This window comes from Myotis myotis, unplaced genomic scaffold (assembly GCF_014108235.1).
Source record: "Myotis myotis isolate mMyoMyo1 unplaced genomic scaffold, mMyoMyo1.p scaffold_m19_p_7, whole genome shotgun sequence".
Classification (NCBI taxonomy): domain Eukaryota; kingdom Metazoa; phylum Chordata; class Mammalia; order Chiroptera; family Vespertilionidae; genus Myotis; species Myotis myotis.
The window spans coordinates 18,133,272-18,150,661 of NW_023416379.1; the positions used below are offsets into that span (position 1 = coordinate 18,133,272).

General features: G+C 43.5%; 2 protein-coding genes across 4 annotated transcripts in view; both read right to left on the bottom strand.

Moving 5' to 3' along the window:
* Positions 1 to 1,562, bottom strand: part of KIAA0408 (KIAA0408 ortholog) — a 37,044-nt gene extending 35,482 nt beyond the window's left edge. The window contains exon 1 of one of the 2 annotated variants that reach the window (XM_036317754.1): positions 1,436 to 1,562. The gene's annotated coding sequence lies outside the window, so the exon portion shown is untranslated. Of the gene's footprint in view, positions 1 to 1,427 lie in introns of both variants that reach the window. The other variant, XM_036317756.1, reaches the window with a different exon arrangement.
* Positions 1,563 to 1,607: 45 nt separating this feature from the next.
* The window catches only part of SOGA3 (SOGA family member 3), a 38,057-nt gene continuing 22,274 nt past the window's right edge, over positions 1,608 to 17,390 (bottom strand). Inside the window, exons 5-7 of one of the 2 annotated variants that reach the window (XM_036317753.1) lie at positions 5,896 to 5,967; positions 3,208 to 4,374; positions 1,608 to 1,743 (exon numbers count right to left, since the gene is read on the bottom strand). In XM_036317753.1, the coding sequence (XP_036173646.1) occupies positions 1,633 to 1,743; positions 3,208 to 4,374; positions 5,896 to 5,967 (1,350 nt within the window). In that variant the 3' untranslated portion in view covers positions 1,608 to 1,632. Of the gene's footprint in view, positions 1,744 to 3,198; positions 4,375 to 5,895; positions 5,968 to 17,390 lie in introns of both variants that reach the window. The other variant, XM_036317752.1, reaches the window with a different exon arrangement.

Here is a 17,390-nt window from a genome sequence, read left to right on the forward strand (position 1 = left end):
TGTGTTTTCTTTTTTAGGAAAATCTAACATGCTATTAGGAGTTCAATAAACAATACATTATAACCACAGGCCTTTTTTTGCAATTCAATACACTACATGTTAGAATTAGCTGTTTGCGTGTCTGTCCTGCTCTTTCAACCAACTGAAGGCTCTAAAAGAGTGGAAACTGAATCTCACTTTCCTCTGTACTGAACAGAGCAGATACTTCAAAATGTTTGCTCCATCCTCCCATCTCTTGAGTATGCACTTTATCTGGATTTGGAGGGCAGAGTCAGTCGGCATCCATCATTCCAGGTGGATTTGTGGGATATCATATCCTCATTTTTAACAAACAAGAGGAGCTTTGTGGCAAAGATGGCTTAATGACAAAGAGGTGCATTGGTAAGGTGTGTGTGTGTGGGGGGGGTCATTTGAGGCTTTCATTCAGTGTGCGCATGCACTTCCATCTCCGTGTGTGCACGTGTGACTTTGTACACACACAATATTCATCTTGGTTCTCCTTTCTGTCATATATTATTCCTACTTGTCTTCTCTGATTTAGTTGGTTTAGTTTGACTACAGATTTTCATATTTGCCAACCAATCTGAGAGTATTTCCAAATATGTGTCTTCAACGAGCATTGTGACTTCTGAATAGCCAGTGGTACAGGTGCAGCCCACCTTTCCACTGGGTAAATGCACAACGAGATGGACTGATAAGGCCTTTGGGTACATGGAGCCAATTCAGATAGGAGGGGAAGGAGGCTTAGGTTCAACATAGAAAGTTTATGTCTAGAGAGTAATGCCTACTGGAACTATATACTACTGGTTGTGGTTTGTGATTTAATAAAATTCTAGAGAATGACTATATAGTTCCTATTCAAAACATTTCACATATTATAATTCTAGCATATTTCCTGCTCGGGAAGCAGTTCTGTGTAACAATCTATTATAGAGGACAGGACTTCAAGCAACAAACTTGATTAGCAACATATGGCTCAAAGTATAATAGTTTGGTTGAAAGATGGCCAAACGCAGTAGGATGGGAATAATTATTTTCTCAATGAACTGAGACCTAATCCACATGTATGTTTCAAAACACATCTTTTTTTTTAACAGCACACCATCAACATTGCAAATAATTACTTAGTTCCTATGAGGGCCCCATTTCATTCATTCACCAAAATTTTCATATATATTATTGGATATCAAAATTATCCTCTTAGTCTGATGTAACTAGCAAAGCCTACGTATTTTTTGGAAATGTAACCAACTTGTGAGTGAATGTCTAGCTTTTGAATTATCATTAGTCAGCTAATGAGAAATAACTGACTTAGCCAATTTTTATAGTCATTCTGCCAATTCTTTATGGAGAAGAATACAAATTAAGATGTAAAAGACAGAAGCGCAAGTTAAAATGATTTATAATAAAAAAAAAGTCACACTTACTTCCTTACCTGAAATATTTTAGTCCCTGGGCTTCTTACTGAATTTTGGTAGTGGTGAGATGGGTCTTTTAAAGAAATTAAGCAGTCTTCAGTGTTTTTATAGCATTGGTTACTACAGAAATTATACTTCTTTTACTTCTTGTCTTGAAGGATGAACAAAATAAACAAACTGAAAATACTACAATGAATGATAAATGATGAAATATTTACAGTACAAAAAACAGCGTAAAAAGGAAGACAAGTTTAAATATTGTTGTGTAAGAAAGTGATGAAAATAATACAAGAATGAGGATAAGTAAAATGATAGGCTGGAACATCTGGGAAGGTAAATGCAAAGACAAAGAGAAGAATTAATAATAATTTTTAAAACTTACATTTATATCAACTCATCGAAGCATTCATTCAACTTCAGATAAAGCGGAACCCCCCTTATGCCTCTATTGACCAGACCTGAAAGCCTGTTATTATACACAGTGCATTCTCTTGCTCTGATGTCCCCTTTTTTCCCAAGGGCACAGGTGAAAAACCACATGCTCACGGGACCCAAAAAAGCTTCAACGAGGAAACCAGAAACCAATGTTTTGATACGATCAATAGAAGGAATAAGCCTCAACATTTAAACAATTCAACAAGTTTTATCATAAGACTATTTTGTTTTCTTTCCAGAGCAAAGCAGAGCAACATGCAAGATCAATAAGCAAGAGGGTTGCGATGGTCCTAGTTGTGACTAACAGGCAGTTAAATGAATGTCATGCTGCTGCGTATAAAGTGGTTTTTAATTTAAACCTCTGGCGTGTCTTAAAAGCCATGCATGATGTTGTGCTTCCACGGGTTCTCCAATGGATACGGGATACCAGGCTTGCCATGGGGTTGGGGGGGGGGGGGGGCGCTGCCTGTTTTGCTTTCTGAATTATCTCTTAGGTGGTTCACTCTGACAAAATGCGTTGGTCTTTGGCCACCATACCTGGCTAGAGCAGCTCAGTCCAATTCATCAAGGGTGCCTCTACAATTTAGGATGAAGGAAAAATGCTGGTTTCCCCTGTTCGGGAACAGTTATTACTATTTCTCTGAATTAACGTGGCCTTGAAGTTAAAGAATAACACTCCTTCCCCAGTCCTGAGATTCTCCACTGCAGAGCCCACGGTGGTATTTTCTAGAAGTAATGATTATGTCACCTCAACCTGTAAAGCAACAGCTTCCATGTATTCCGTTTGGTCGGGCTCTAGACACAGTATCAGCTCTTTTCTCCGCTGGCTCTGTATTTGACAGTACTTACACATCAACTTAGTGACTTTAAAAATATATATTTTAAACTCAATTTGAATCTTGGCTTGGAAATTTGCAAACCAAGAACTGAAGATTCCTTATTAGGGATCTTCTTGCAGCTCGTTCTATTAGAATCGGTGGAATAATATTGTAAATGTTGACCTTTAATAATGAATAATAATATGAATAATAATAATCATTATTATTATAAATCTAAAAAAAACCCTTTCTTTAATCTTTACACAAAAAAAAACGGGGGGCAGAGGGCGGGAATAAAGTTTCCCTTTAAAAATCACAGAGGGGAAACGGTGACTGGGAATGCGGCGATGAAAACCTCAGGCCTGAAGAAGGACAGTGTGAAAGAACAGGTGCGCCCACTGGAGCCCAGCGCCGGGACTTCCCTAAAGCGGGGCGTGGGGGTCGGGGCGCGGAGCCGCCCCACTGGGGCCCGCAGCTCCGCGCGCCAGCCTCGCCATCGCCCGGGCTCGCAATAGGCAGAACTGTACCTGACTCACGGATATGGGTTCCTCGGCACCACGGTCGTCCGCGGACTTGGGCACCTCCAGGCGGTCGATGAAGGTCTGCAGCTCCTTGCGGAAGGCCTTCATCTGCGCGTTGATGCGGTAGAGCAGCTCGTGCTCCCGGATGCGGCTGCCGTCGTCCTCCTCGTCCATCAGTCCGAACAGGTCCCCGTTGGCCACGTAGATGCGCGCCTCGGTGATGATGGTGCTCGTGTCGGCGATGAGCCGGTCGATGGTCTTGCCCAGGCGCTCGGCCTCGGAGCGGATGTCCTTCATCTGCTGCCGGTCGGAGAAGCTCTTGGGCCAGGGCCCGGGCGCTGGGTAGAAGGAGCGGGTGGGCGTGAGGCAGCGGATGTTGCGCACCTCCTCCGAGTCGCTCTCGCCCCCGATGGGCCCCTCCCGCTTGCGGTGCGGCGGCCGCGAGTCGTCGTCGCTCTCCTTCTTGCCCGCGTCGCTTTCGGCGTCGCTGTCGCGGGGGCTGCCGCGGATGCCCAGGTGCGAGGCCAGGTCGTAGCGCTGCATGTTGGACATGAGCACGCGGTTCTCGTACTGCAGCTGCATGACCTTGCCGCTCAGCTCGTTGATCTGCAGGCGCGCCGCCTTCAGCTCCTCCTGCAGCGCCTCGGTCTTGGCGCTGTCCTGGTGTCGCGCGCTCTCGTGGCCGCCGGACTTGAACTTGTACTTGTTGAGCTCGGCCGTGATGCGCTTGTTCTGTTCCTCCAGGTCGGCCACGTTCCTGCGCAGCAGCTCGGTCTCGTCTTCCACCAGCTGCAGGTGCTGCCGCAGCTCCGACAGGGATTCGCTCTGCTCCCTCATGAGCGGGTTGGCCGAGCCATTGAAGTCTTCGCCCCTCAGGTCGTCCAGTTCCGCCTTGAGGCCTCTGTTCTCCACCTCCAGCTCCACGATTTTCCTGCCCAGGATGTTGGCTTCTTCCTCCACCAGCCTCAACCGCAGCTTGAGCTCGGCCTCCCTGGTGCTGGGAGGGCCCCCCGCTTCTCCTTTGGGCAAAGGACTGTCCAGATCCCCATAAAAGGACCGGTACTTCTGCAGCTCGTGCTCAAATCGGTCCTTCTCTTTATCAATCTTGGCCATTTTCTTTCTCATCAGAGCAGCTTCTTCTTTCACGAACTGCAGCTGGCATTTCAGGTCTTCATTGTCCTCCTCATTTTGGGAAAAGAGAGAAAGAGGATGGGAGACCATTTTTATGTAAATCAAGAAAACAATCGAAAAGGACACCTGCATAAGCTTTAGCGTGGGAAATATAAGAATAGGACTTGAATGAAAAGAAATAAACTGCTGACTACAGCCGACTTAAGACTTTAGAACAAGCATCTTCCCCCTAAATAAGGTGGGGAAGAGGATTCATGGCCACATGGGGGATGACTTACAGCAAAATGCCTAGAGTGAGGTGGCTAAAGTTATGCCGAAGACAGTGAGAAAGCTGTAGCAACAGAGCATATTGAACTTATCCAGGAAACTGAGAAAAATGTATAAAAAAAGAGTAATGATTTTGGTATAAGACTCAGGTCTACAAATATTCTTGTGCAAGTACCCAAGGAAAAATTAACCATGAATAGAACGGGTAGAGAAAGGAAAAGAGAAAATAAACATTAAATATGTTATGCTTTTTAAAACTATGATCAACTTTTTTCAAATTTTGTAAATAATTGTTTCAGTTAGTTTCTACCTAATAAGAAAATCCTTTGAAGGAATTTTTTTAAAAAGCATGCTGTAGTACTCCATATCCCAACATAGGCACTTAAAAGGTATCTGGCCAGGTGCTCTTGGAGAGCCATTCTGCCTCCAAATATTTCCTCTTCTGTTTTAAAATCTCCTTCCTTAATCTCTCAGTACCTTCTGCTCACCCTGAAAGCAGAACTAGTCATTACTGCGCCGAGTTTCTAAGGTTCTCAACAAGCCCGTGGTGAATCCATCTTTTACGCTTTACTTTTATTCTGTTGGCTTTTTTACTTTTTTTATTTTTTGCTCCCCCAATCACTGGTCTAGCGAATTACTTCAGGCGAGGACTCTAAAGCCAGCACAAGCCACTCTCCTCTGCCATCCCTTCCTGCCACATCCCTTTCTTTCTTCTCCCCGATACCGTAGGGACAGCTATTCTACCGACCTTATTAATTACTAGAGGCCGGGTGCACGAATTCGTGCACTGGTGGGGTCTGGCGTGCCCGCCCCAATCACCTGGCTGGCCTAGGGGGCAGGGAATGCGGGAGGTTGGCCAGCCAGCCCTGCCCCTGATCAGGGGGTGGAGAGGAGGTGACGGGGTGAAGCTGGCCTGGGGGAGGGGCCACGGGCAGTTGGCCGGCTGGCTCTGCCCCCCGGTCAAACTCCTGATTGAGGGGACAATTTGCATATTAGGCTTTTATTATATAGGATGAGCGAACAAGATTAGCACCATGGGTACAGTTCTCAAATATAGGAACACAGAAAGTACTAATGACACTTTGCCATTTGTAAATGTGATAATAATAGGGATGTTAGTGCTTGCTTTGTAAGTGAAGATCCTGAATGTTTTGTACTGCCTGTATCTATAGCTACATAATCGATATGCATAACTTAACTCTGTTTTACAGGAGTATGTCTGGCTGTTATGTCTACTTATAGAAGTAGCTTATATATCCATTTAGAGGTGCTTGACATGCTTGGTGAAATTTTTTCTCTACATACCTCTGTGGGAGTCTGTTGAGTCTTTTTTTCAGATTTTGGTAAATCTTTGCTTCCTCTTCTTTTTAAGGAGAGCTGAAACAAAGCATGAATATATTTGATTAGCTAAACTATAATTTTAACTCCATTTTATGTTTTTAATGAGCTAATCTGATACGACAAAAACCAAACCAGCCGAAACCGGTTTGGCTCAGTGGATAGAGCGTCGGCCTGCGGACTGAAAGGTCCCAGGTTCAATTCCGGTCAAGGGCATGTACCTGGGTTGCGGACATATCCCTAGTAGGAGATGTGCAGGAGGCAGCTGATCGATGTTTCTCTCTCATTGATGTTTCTAACTCTCTATCTCTCTCCCTTCCTCTCTGTAAAAAATCAATAAAATATATTAAAAAACAAACAAACAAACAAAAAAACCCCAAACCAAATGACAAGTGCTAGGTCAAAAACCATAAAGGAGAAAAATAACCCAAGCCAGATAGATTTAGGTACATTTTTACTCTGGACTGAGATGCACTTCATAGCAGAAAAGGCGCTGGCCATGATTTAATTAATTGAGAAATACAGGAAACCTGCTGTGAAAATGCAGAAAAATAACTTGCACAAAATGTGGATCTATGACTCAATATGCTAGATATTTCAAATGAAAGCAAATTTTCGTTAGCATTCTACATCACTAAAGAAAAAAGGGGAGAAACCAAGATGGCGGCATAGGTTAACGCCGGAGATTGCTGCCTCGAACAACCACTTCAGAGATATAACTAAAGGACAGAACAGACATCATCCAGAACCACAGGAAGGCTGGCTGAGTGGAAATTCTACAACTAGGAGGAAAGAGAATATCATACCCAGACTCAGAGGAGGCACAGTGCTGAAGTGAAATACTCAGGTGCGGAGTGCGCGCGCGCGCGGAGCGGGCTGGCGGCGGAGGGCGCGGTTGTTGTTTTCAATCGGGAGGGAGTTTCAGACTCTGAGCTCCAGATCTGGGCGAGTCTCTAGGGACCCAGACTCAAACGGGAGAAGCGGGACTGTCTGGCTTCGGTCAGAACTCAAAGGCAGCTTTCTCTCCGAGGTTTGCAGCAGTTGCTGGGACTCTGAGAGGCAGAGCCCCTAGGGACGGAACTGAGAGCAGCCATAACTGCTCACTCCGGCCCGCCCTGTAGATCCCCGGGGACCCGCCCTGCCCAAGCCCTGCCCAGCGCCATTTGCCGGATAGCCTCAGGCAAAGGCTAGATTAGCACCGCCCTAGAGATCCAGCACAGAAGCTCTCCCACTGCAGACACAGCTGACTCTCATAGCCAGTTAGCCTGGAGGTCAAATCACCCCTGGTATTACCAACAACAATCAAGGCTTAACTACAAGACTGCGCACAAAGACCACTAGGGGCTGCACCAAGAAAAGATAAAAAAATGCGGAGACAAAGAAACAGGATGCAAATGTCAGAAATGGAAGATATAGAGCTCAAAACCACACTTTTAAGGTCTCTCAAGAACTGTCTAGAAGCTGCCGATAAACTTAGTAAGGCCCTCAAAAAGACTGGTGAGACCGCCGATAAATGTAGTGAGATCCTCAAGAAATCTAATGAGACCCTTGATGTTATGATAAAGAACCAACTAGAAATTAAGCATACACTGACTGAAATAAAGAATATTATTATACAGACACCCAACAGCAGACCAGAGAAGCGCAAGAATCAAGTCAAAGATTCAAAACACAAAGAAGCAAAAAACACCCAACTGGAAAAGCAAAATGAAAAAAGAATCCGAAAATACAAAGATAGTGTAAGGAGCCTCTGGGACAGCTTCAAGCGTACCAACATCAGAATTATAGGGGTGCCAGAAGATGAGAGAGAGCAAGATATTGAAAACCTATTTGAAGAAATAATGACAGAAAACTTCCCCTACCTGGTGAAAGAAATAGACTTACAGGTCCAGGAAGCGCAGAGAACCCCAAACAAAAGGAATCCAAAGAGGACCACACCAAGACACATCATAATTAAAATGCCAAGAGCAAAAGACAAGGAGAGAATCCTAAAAGCAGCAAGAGAAAGAAAATCAGTTACCTACAAGGGAGTCCCCATACGACTGTCAGCTGATTTCTCAACAGAAACTTTGCAGGCCAGAAGGGAGTGGCAAGAAATATTCAAAGTGATGAATACCAAGAACCTACAACCAAGATTACTTTATCCAGCAAAGCTATCATTCAGAATTGAAGGTCAGATCAAGAGCTTCACAGATAAGGAAAAGCTAAAGGAGTTCATCATCACCAAACCAGTATTATATGAAATGCTGAAAGGTATCCTTTAAGAAGAGGAAGAAGAAGAAAAAGGTAAAGATACAAATTATGAACAACAAACATACATCTATCAACAAGTGAATCTAAGAATCAAGTGAATAAATAATCTGGTGATCATAATAGAATCAGGGACATAGAAAGGGAATGGACTGACTATTCTTGGGGGGGAAAGGGGTGTGGGAGATGTGGAAAGAGACTGGACAAAAATCGTGCACCTATGGAAGAGGACAGTGGGTGGGGAGTGAGGGCGGAGGGTGGGGCGGGAACTGGGAGGAGGGGAGTTATGGGGGGGAAAAAGAGGAACAAATGGAATAATCTGAACAATAAAGATTTAATTTAAAAAAAAAGGAATAAGTCAGGGTTAGGTTGTTATAAGCTTGTAACGACAAACTTTCAGTAGACTTATGTAGAATTTGAAGAATTTCTTTACTGACCACAAATCCATGCAAACACACACGACACAATATACACATAGACAGCTGGGTAACACAGTAGGGAATGGTAGGGGCTGTAGCCAAGAGGGCACACTCCGTGTCAAAGAGCAGGGAAAGTGGGAATTCGCTTCAGCTGATTGGGGTAATACGGAAATGTGGGCTCTTTCAAGAGAAGCTGGAAATCTGGAAAGTTATGTAAATGTCTCCCACATGTTACTGGTTGGACCTCATGGAATTAAAACACACTTTGTATGTCAAGTAACACATCTAGTATCAAGTCATTTCATGACTACCAGTCCATGACCTCTGGAGCTCAGTTCTATTTCTAAGCACCAATATCACAAGGGGGATCTCTCTGTATAAATAATAATCCATGTGTATGAATATCTAGCATATACCAGACACTGAGCTGGAGACTCAAAAATCAATCAGATAATGCATCTACCATTAGGAGGCCCACAATTCTGCATGGGAGACAAGGAAGCAAACTACAGTGCAAGCTGTTATATGCCATCCTTTAGGTTCTATGAAGCAAGAACTGTGACTTATGTGGCATCACCACCACCATACTTGCCACATGATAAATGGTGGGAAAATTCTGTTGAACTAATGAGTGAATATAAAATATGAGTTTCTAAGATCAAAGAGGAGGATGGGAGTAGAAACTGTCTTCTCAAAAGAGGAATCATGAATTTGCGAAGAACTGCAGATTAAGTTGTTCATGCTAATTTCTAACCCATATCCAGTGTTAAATGCAGGCATGTATTCAGGCACAGAAGGGACAGAAGCACATTGGGGCAGTTCTCTCATTCAGTATGAAACCGAAACTACACAACCAAATGAGTAGTCCATGTGCTTATTTCTAGTTCCTACAGAAAAATGTTTTTCTGTGTTGCTTGAAGCAAAAGCTGTGGGGACTGACTCACCAAAACCAAAAGTGATTTAGGAACTAATCAGCAAAAACAGTCCCAGGAAAACCAAGACTAGAGCAAGCTGTACTAGGGAATCCTGGAACATTCTGTGTAGGGGGCTACCTGAATTCATTTTATTTCTTATTTATTGACTGCTTTTACTTTGAATTTATTCCATTATATATTTATTTAGTGTTAACTAATGCACTTCATGAAGCACCTGTAATAAAACAGTAAGAAAATGGATATAGTCTCTGCTTTCCATGGGGTTCCTACTTTATTTGCCAGTTTAGTCTATAATTTAATAGTGTGATGAAAGCAATGATAAAGGAGAATCAATATTTTTTTTACTATATTTTTTATTGATTAAGATATTACATATGTGTCCTTGTCCCCACGTTACCCTCTACCCCCCCCCCCCCAGCTCATGCCCTCACCCCCCCGTTGTCCATGTCTATTGATTAGGCCTATATGCTTGCATATAAGTCCTTTGGTTGATCTTTCCCCCTTACCCCCACCCTCCCCTACCTTCCCTCCAAGTCCCGACAGTCCAATCAATGCCTCTCCGTCTCTGGATCTGTCCTTGTTCATCAGCTTATGTTGTTCATTATATTCCACAAATGAGTGAGATCATGTGGTATTTATCCGCTCTCCAGTTCCATCCATGCTGTGGCAAATGGTAAGAGTTCCTTTTTCTTCTTCCTCTTCTTAAAGAATACCTTTCAGCATTTCATATAATGCTGGTTTGGTGGTGATGAACTCCTTTAGCTTTTTCTTATCTGTGAAGCTCTTTATCTGACCTTCTATTCTGAATGATAGCTTTGCTGGATAAAGTAATCTTGGTTGCAGGTTCTTGCTATTCATCACTTTGAATATTTCTTGCCACTCTCTTCTGGCCTGCATGTTTTCTGTTGAGAAATCAGCTGACAGTCGTATGGGTACTCCCTTGTAGGTAACTGACTGTCTTTCTCTTGCTGCTTTTAAGATTCTCTCTTTATCTTTTGCTCTTGGCATTTTAATTATGATGTGTCTTGGTGTGGTCCTCTTTGGATTCCTTTTGTTTGGGGTTCTCTGCGCTTCCTGGACTTGTAAGTCCATTTCTTTCACCAGGTAGGGGAAGTTTTCTGTCATTATTTCTTCAAAAAGGTTTTCAATATCTTGCCCTCTCTCTCCTTCTGGTACCCCTATAATTCTGATGTTGGTACGCTTGAAGTTGTCCCAGAAGTTCCTTACACTATCTTCATATTTTTGGAATCTCTTTTCTTTTTTCTTTTTCGGTTGGGTATTTTTTGTTTCTTTGTATTTCAAATCTTTGACTTGATTCTTGGGATCCTCTTGTCTGCTGCTGGATCTCTGTAAATTATTCTTTATTTCAGTCAGTGTATGCTTAATTTCTAGTTGGTCCTTTTTCATGTCCTCCATGGTCTCACTATACTTATTGAGGGATTCATTAAATTTATCAGCGGTTTCCATAAAATTCTTGAAAAACCTTATAAACGTGGCCTTGAACTCTATATCCAATCGTTTGCTTTCCTCCATTTCTGCCATTTGTGACCTGTTTCTTTGTCTCCGCATTTTGGCAGCTTCCCTGTGTTGATAGAGTGGCCCTGTGCGCCAGGTGTCCTGTAGGGCCCAGTAGCTCAGCCTCCCCAGTTACCTGGGGTGGACACTCTTGGTGCACTCTTGGTGCCTTGGTTGTTGTAGAATCACTGGGAGAAATTGACCTCCAGGCCAATTGGCTGTGAGAATCAGCTGTGTCTAAAGTGGGAGAACTTCTGTGCTGAAGACACCCTTCTGGGGCAAGACTTGCTTCAGTGGGGCTTTGGTGCTCACTGAGTCTGCTCCCTGAGTGTGTCCCTTATGGATCTGAGGAGTTGCAGTCTGGATGGTCCCCCTCTGACCACTGGGTACAGTGGCTCCTGGATCTAAGGAGGTGCTAATTCAGCCTCTGCCTGAGGCCACACAGCAGGAGCCACGAAGAGGCTCAGCTGTGAAGCAATGCAAGCTGCTGCGGGGCCTTGGGCCTTCTCTTGGAAGTTCCGGGTCTGCCTGGCTCGGCTGCAGTTAGGTACATTCACATGCAAAAGCCTCTGCCGCAGCCTGGGTGGGGCGGGGTCTCAGGGAATCCAAGGGCGGATCAAGGAGCTATGGCTGATTCTCCGCCTGGAGTCGCGGGTCTCAGTGACCTGCTAATTGCTGCAAGCACCTCTGAGGGAAAGCCGCCTTCAAGTTCGCCTGCTGCCGGACAGACCAGCTTCTCCCCGTATGAGTCCTGGGTCCCCAGAGACTTCCCGGAACCGGAGTTCAGAGCAGTCGGGAGCTTGTGATTCAAAAAGACAGCCGCGTCCTCAGGTGCCACCCCCTTTCCTCGCGCGCGCGAGCCGCCATACCTCTGCACTTCACCTCCGCAGCGCCTCTGGCTCTCAGCGTGCTTTTCTTTCCTTCTAGTTGTAGAATTTACACTCAGCCAGCCTTTCTGTTGTTCTGGATGATGTTTGCTCAGTCCTTTGCGGTAATTTTCAATTGTTGTGTGAGGCGACAATTTCCCGGTGTTTACCTATGCCGCCATCTTAGTTTCTCTCAAGGGAGAATCAATATTAACTAACATTGACTGAATACTAATTCATGTCAAACACTAACAACTAATTCTTAAAACACCTCAGTTAGCCTCATTTTGCATATGGCAAACTAAAGCTTGAGAGATTACATAAATTATCTAAGGCAAGAACATCATCAGTGTCACTTGGTAACTCATTATAAACGCACATTTTCAGGACCAATCACAGAACTACTGAATCAGAAACTCTGGAGATGGGGCCCAGTGGGCTATGAATCAACAAACTCTCTGGGTGATTCTGATGCATAACATTTGTGAAGCACTGGTCTAAAGTCACTGGTTGGTAAGAAGCAGAATCATGTCTTGACCCAAGTCTTTCTAATCTTTATTATCTAATAGATCATAAAGGAGAAAGGCTTAATCCCATCCCAGGCTGGAGATGGTACAGGGAATTAAGGATGATTTCCAGAAAGAAGTAACATCTTGAATCTGGTAGATGAGGAGTTAGACAGTAGAAGATGGACAGGGGAGGAATGGAACAACACGCATTCCATGTAGAAAGGCCATTTCTGGGACACAAAGAAATTCTCTGTGGCTGTAACAAAGTGTGAGGGAGGGAGTGACATGGGACTGGGCACGAGTCAGTCCTAAAGGACACTGAATAAAGTTTGGGTTTCCTCTCACCAAGGTCAAATTACTGCCCTAAGGTCAATTAGGTGTATGTATTGAAGGGTTTTAAGCAAGAAGTGTCCATATCCAACCATCCTAGAAGAAATACAAAGCCACAAAGGTGGCAATTCAAATGGCCCTGAGGTAAAGGGTTGGCATGCAAAGGAAATGAAGAAGAGAATGCTCTAGTTCTGAGAGCTTTTATTTTTCCTGGTCTTTGTGTTTCATTAATTCCACAGATACTGTTGAGTTCTGCATATATATGTTGCTCTATGGCATACAAATATGACGAAGAAATATTTTACTCTCTCCCCCAAAAGCTAATTGTTTATGACAATAAAAAGGGCGCAGATAAACAGCTAAAACAGAAAACAGAATTAACTAAGGGCATGAAATGAAGAACAAAGAATTGAGAGAGCAAAGAAGCATCTATAATTCTAGATCTGGGGAAATCACAAAAACCACCCAGGAGAGCTTATTTTTGAAGAGTGTGCAAAATTTCAATAGAAATAAAAACAAGTAAAGAGCAGAAGCAAAGACTTGGGGAATGAATGTCTTACAGATTAACTGCCCTCTGAAAAGAAATAATGGAAGTAGAGACACTTTAGAGATGAGGTAGAAGATGACACTGAAAGGATTGAGGTCGGCTTGGAGAGCTGAGAAATTTAGGCTGTCCTGTGGGCAATGTTAAAATGAGTCCTCTAAATTAATATAGGAAAAATGCTGAAACTAGGCCATTCTTTCCTAAGAGGCATTTTTCTATTTCACTTTTATTTAAATTTCACTCAGGTGGGGTGCCAAACTCAGATAAAGCTCTGAAATAAAGTTTATTGCCTTTAAGGCGCCTCAAGGACTATGAGTGCCTTTAAGTATCACATTTAAATTTTCAATAAATATTTAATCATCTTTTCATATTCCAGTGAGTTTTTATTAAATTTCTGGCTCTAATAAAACAAAGATGAAAGATTCATTTGGGTAGAGAAAGTTGGAGAAATAATGTTGGAGAAATAAGTCCATAGAGGCCCTTTCCTGTGAGGATAAAATTTCCTCGCCTCCCTCTTTTGTCATCCTGCCCCACCGCCATCCACTGTGTAGAAACCTCTATAAGGGGAGCAGTCTGGGATGCTAGAACTGAATCTCAGATTTTCATCTTTGTTTGCGAAGTAGGCACTTCAGATGGTCCTCTAGAGAAAAGTGCTGAAAACATGCCTTGTCCACATGATAATTCTTTGCATTCCCAGTCTCAACTTGTCCAAAGAGGCTGCTATTCTTTTTATCCATGTGAAAGCAAGGAATTAGAGAGTTCTGCCAAAAATTGTTTGCACAGCAATCATATAAAATGGATTGTTTGTGTGCTAAAAATGTTTTGATTATGCCTTTCTTCCTCAATTGAAATTTGGACCACTTAATAAGCAGCATGTTTACGTTTTCAACAATTAAACAACAGAGAAGAATCTGCCACAAATGCTACCGAAAGACCCATTATGCGTATAAGATTCTCTTATGTTTTTGATAAAATTAGAGAGAAATCCCTTTGTATGATGATTAAATCAAGAAGGAACATATAACTGTATATATCTAGGACTGATTGAGCACTAAATATGTGTCATGTGCACGGCAGGCATGGCTCAGTGGTTGAGCACTGACCTATAAACTAGGAGGTCACGGTTCAATTCCCAGTCAGGGCACATGCCTGGGTTGTGGGCTCCATTCCTAGTGTGGGGTGTGCAGGAGGCGGCCAATCAATGATTCTCTCATCACTGATGTTTCTATCTCTCTCTCCCTCTTTCTTCCTCTCTGAAACCAATAAAAATATATTTTTTTAAAAAATGTGTCATGCACTTTTCTGAGAACCGAATACTTATCCACTCATTTAATCTTACAACAGACTTCTGAGTTTGACAGCATTATCTGAAGCACACAAAGGGTAAGTCACCCAGCTAGTCACTGTTAGAAACAGAATGTAAGTTATTCAGTTTCAAAGCTCTGGTTCTGAACAACTACATTACACTTACTCAAAAGGAAAATAAGTTCGAGGCTGTGTTATTTCCAAGTATAACCTTCTCTGTGCTCTTAAACTGGCTGCATGTGTTCAGGGGCACTAATTTACAGCTGTTACACAGTAGCAAGTGTTTTTGTACTTTCAACATAGTGATCAGCAGAAGTGACATTATTTCTCAGAGTCATCCTGTAGTGACTCCGGGCAACATAGAGAGGGAGGCATGGGGATTTCTGACTGAAGGCTGGAGGGAGAAGGAAAGCAGCAGGAACTCTGGCCCAGCTATGGTCCAAATGTGTCTCCCCAAAGTACATATGTTGAAATTCTAATGGCCAATGTGATGGTATTAGGAGGTGGGGCATTTGGGAGGTGTTTAGGTCATGAGGGTGGAGCCCTCAAAAATGGGATTAGTGCCCTTATAAAAGAGACCCCACAGAGCTCCCTAGTCTCTGTGAGGACTTTATATAAAACTAGAGGCACGGTGAACAAAATTCATGCACGGGGGTGGGGGGAAGAGTGGTCCCTCAGCCAGGCCTGCACCCTCTCGCAATCCGGGACCCCATGTTCAGTCGATTTGCATATTAGGGTTTTATTATATAGGATAATGTCTGCCACCTAGAAGAGGTTCCCACCTGGCCATTGCAGCACCCTGATCTGGGACTTCCAGCCCCCAGAACTGTGAGCAATAAATGTTTGTTTTTTATAAGCCCCCCAGTCTGTGGTATTTTGTTACACCATTTCAAATAGGCTAAGGCAGGCTCCAACCCATTTTAGAAGGGAACACAAGGGGCCCTTTCCATACAAGACATCCTCCTCTCCTTCTATTACATCCCTGACACCTACCAGAGAGCCTGGCAGAGGAGGAGACCTGAAGATCTTGTCCATGACCACATTCTCCCACTCTTTCCTCTGAAAAGGTGAGGCAATGGCCTAGTCAGTCTTGCTCAGTGGATAAAGCATCAGCCTGAATTCTGAAGGGTCAAGAGTTCAATTCTGGTCAAGGGCACATACCTGGGTTGCAGGCTCAATCCCAGGCCCCGGTTGAAGTGTGTGTGGGAGGCAATCAATCAATGTGTCTCTCTCACACCAATGTTTCTCTCTCTCTGTCTCTCCCCTTCCCTTCCACTCTTTCTAAAAGTCAATGGAAAAATACCTCGGTTGAGGATTAACAAAAGAAAGAAAAGGTGAGGCTAAGTCATGATCTTGAGGGCCACGGGAAATCTGGGTGAAGGAGGCATGCCAGGACAACCAGGTTGCGTCATTCTTTTGCCATTTTCCATTTCACTCAGGGTCAGACTCCTGCTGTACTAAGGCACAGGAGACCTCAGCTACACACTGGATCCATCCTGTTAATGTTTTAAAAAGGCTTGACCAAGCTTCCACCCAGACCAATTAAAATAGATTCTGGGATTGGGCCCAGGCATGTTGTCCATAGCTCCCAGGGTGAGTATAACAAGCAGCTGGCTCTGAGAACCATCACCCTGCTCTCCGTGGTCAGCCACACCCCACTCCAAACAAGCTCTCAGACCTCATCTCCCACCATACTCCCCCCTCTGCTTCCCTTGCTCTGGTGTCACAAGTATCCTTGTGGTTCCTCAAACATGCCAAGCATCCTCCAGTTTGGGGACCGCTCTTCTGCCTACAACACTCTCCCTATATATTATCAGGACCCACTCCCATAGCTCTTTCAGGTCCTTCATCAGAGAACTTTCCAGACCACTTTATATAAAATAATAAATATTCCACTCCTTTGCCCCTTGTGTTCCTTATCTTTATTTTTGTCCACAGCTCCTCTCATCATTTAGCTTGTGCATTTCTTTCATGCCTGTCTCCTGGTTCTGGAATGTGAGCTCCACCTGCACAGACTCTTTGCATTGCTCTCTGTTAGAGCGCCGGCTCTTGGATATAGGCCTGACCCAAAGTCAGCTCAGTGCCAGCTGAACTAGAAAATGGCTATGTCATCCTTATTTCTTACAAAGATTTGTTTTTGGAGCATCCTAAGCCCAAAAAGTTGGTAGCAGGTTAAAACAAATAAATAAAAGTCCATTTTCAAAGTTCCATTCAAAGCTTAGAAAAATAAAAATTTATTCGAACTTTACAACAAAAAGATTAAAAGGCAAAAAATATATGAGTTGAAAAGTACTTAAAATAGGAATTATTAATATACCTTTATTCTGTTCTACTACTTGTTTTTTTAATTTAATTAATTAATCTATCTATCTATCTATTTATTTATCCTCACCCAAGGATATTTTTCCATTGATTTTTTAGAGAGTGGAAGAGAGAGGGAAATACAGACAGAAACATCAATGTGAGAGAAACACATCGATAGGTTGCCTCCTGCACATGCCCTGACGAGGGCCCGGGCCAGGGAGGAGCCTGCAACCGAGGTACGTGCCCTTGACCAGAATTGAACCTGGGACCCTTTGGTCCACAGGCCGACGCTCTATCCACTTATTGAAACTGGTTAGGGCTACTACTTGTTTTTTAAGTTTACCAATCTATTTTCCTCAGTGTCATAAATTAAGATTCTGGGTCTCAAAATCATTTTGTAAACAGTACCTGGTACCAACATCCTTTGATGGCCTGTGTGCCTTCATGGTTTTTATTCATCAACTCCTCTCCCACCATTTTTCTTC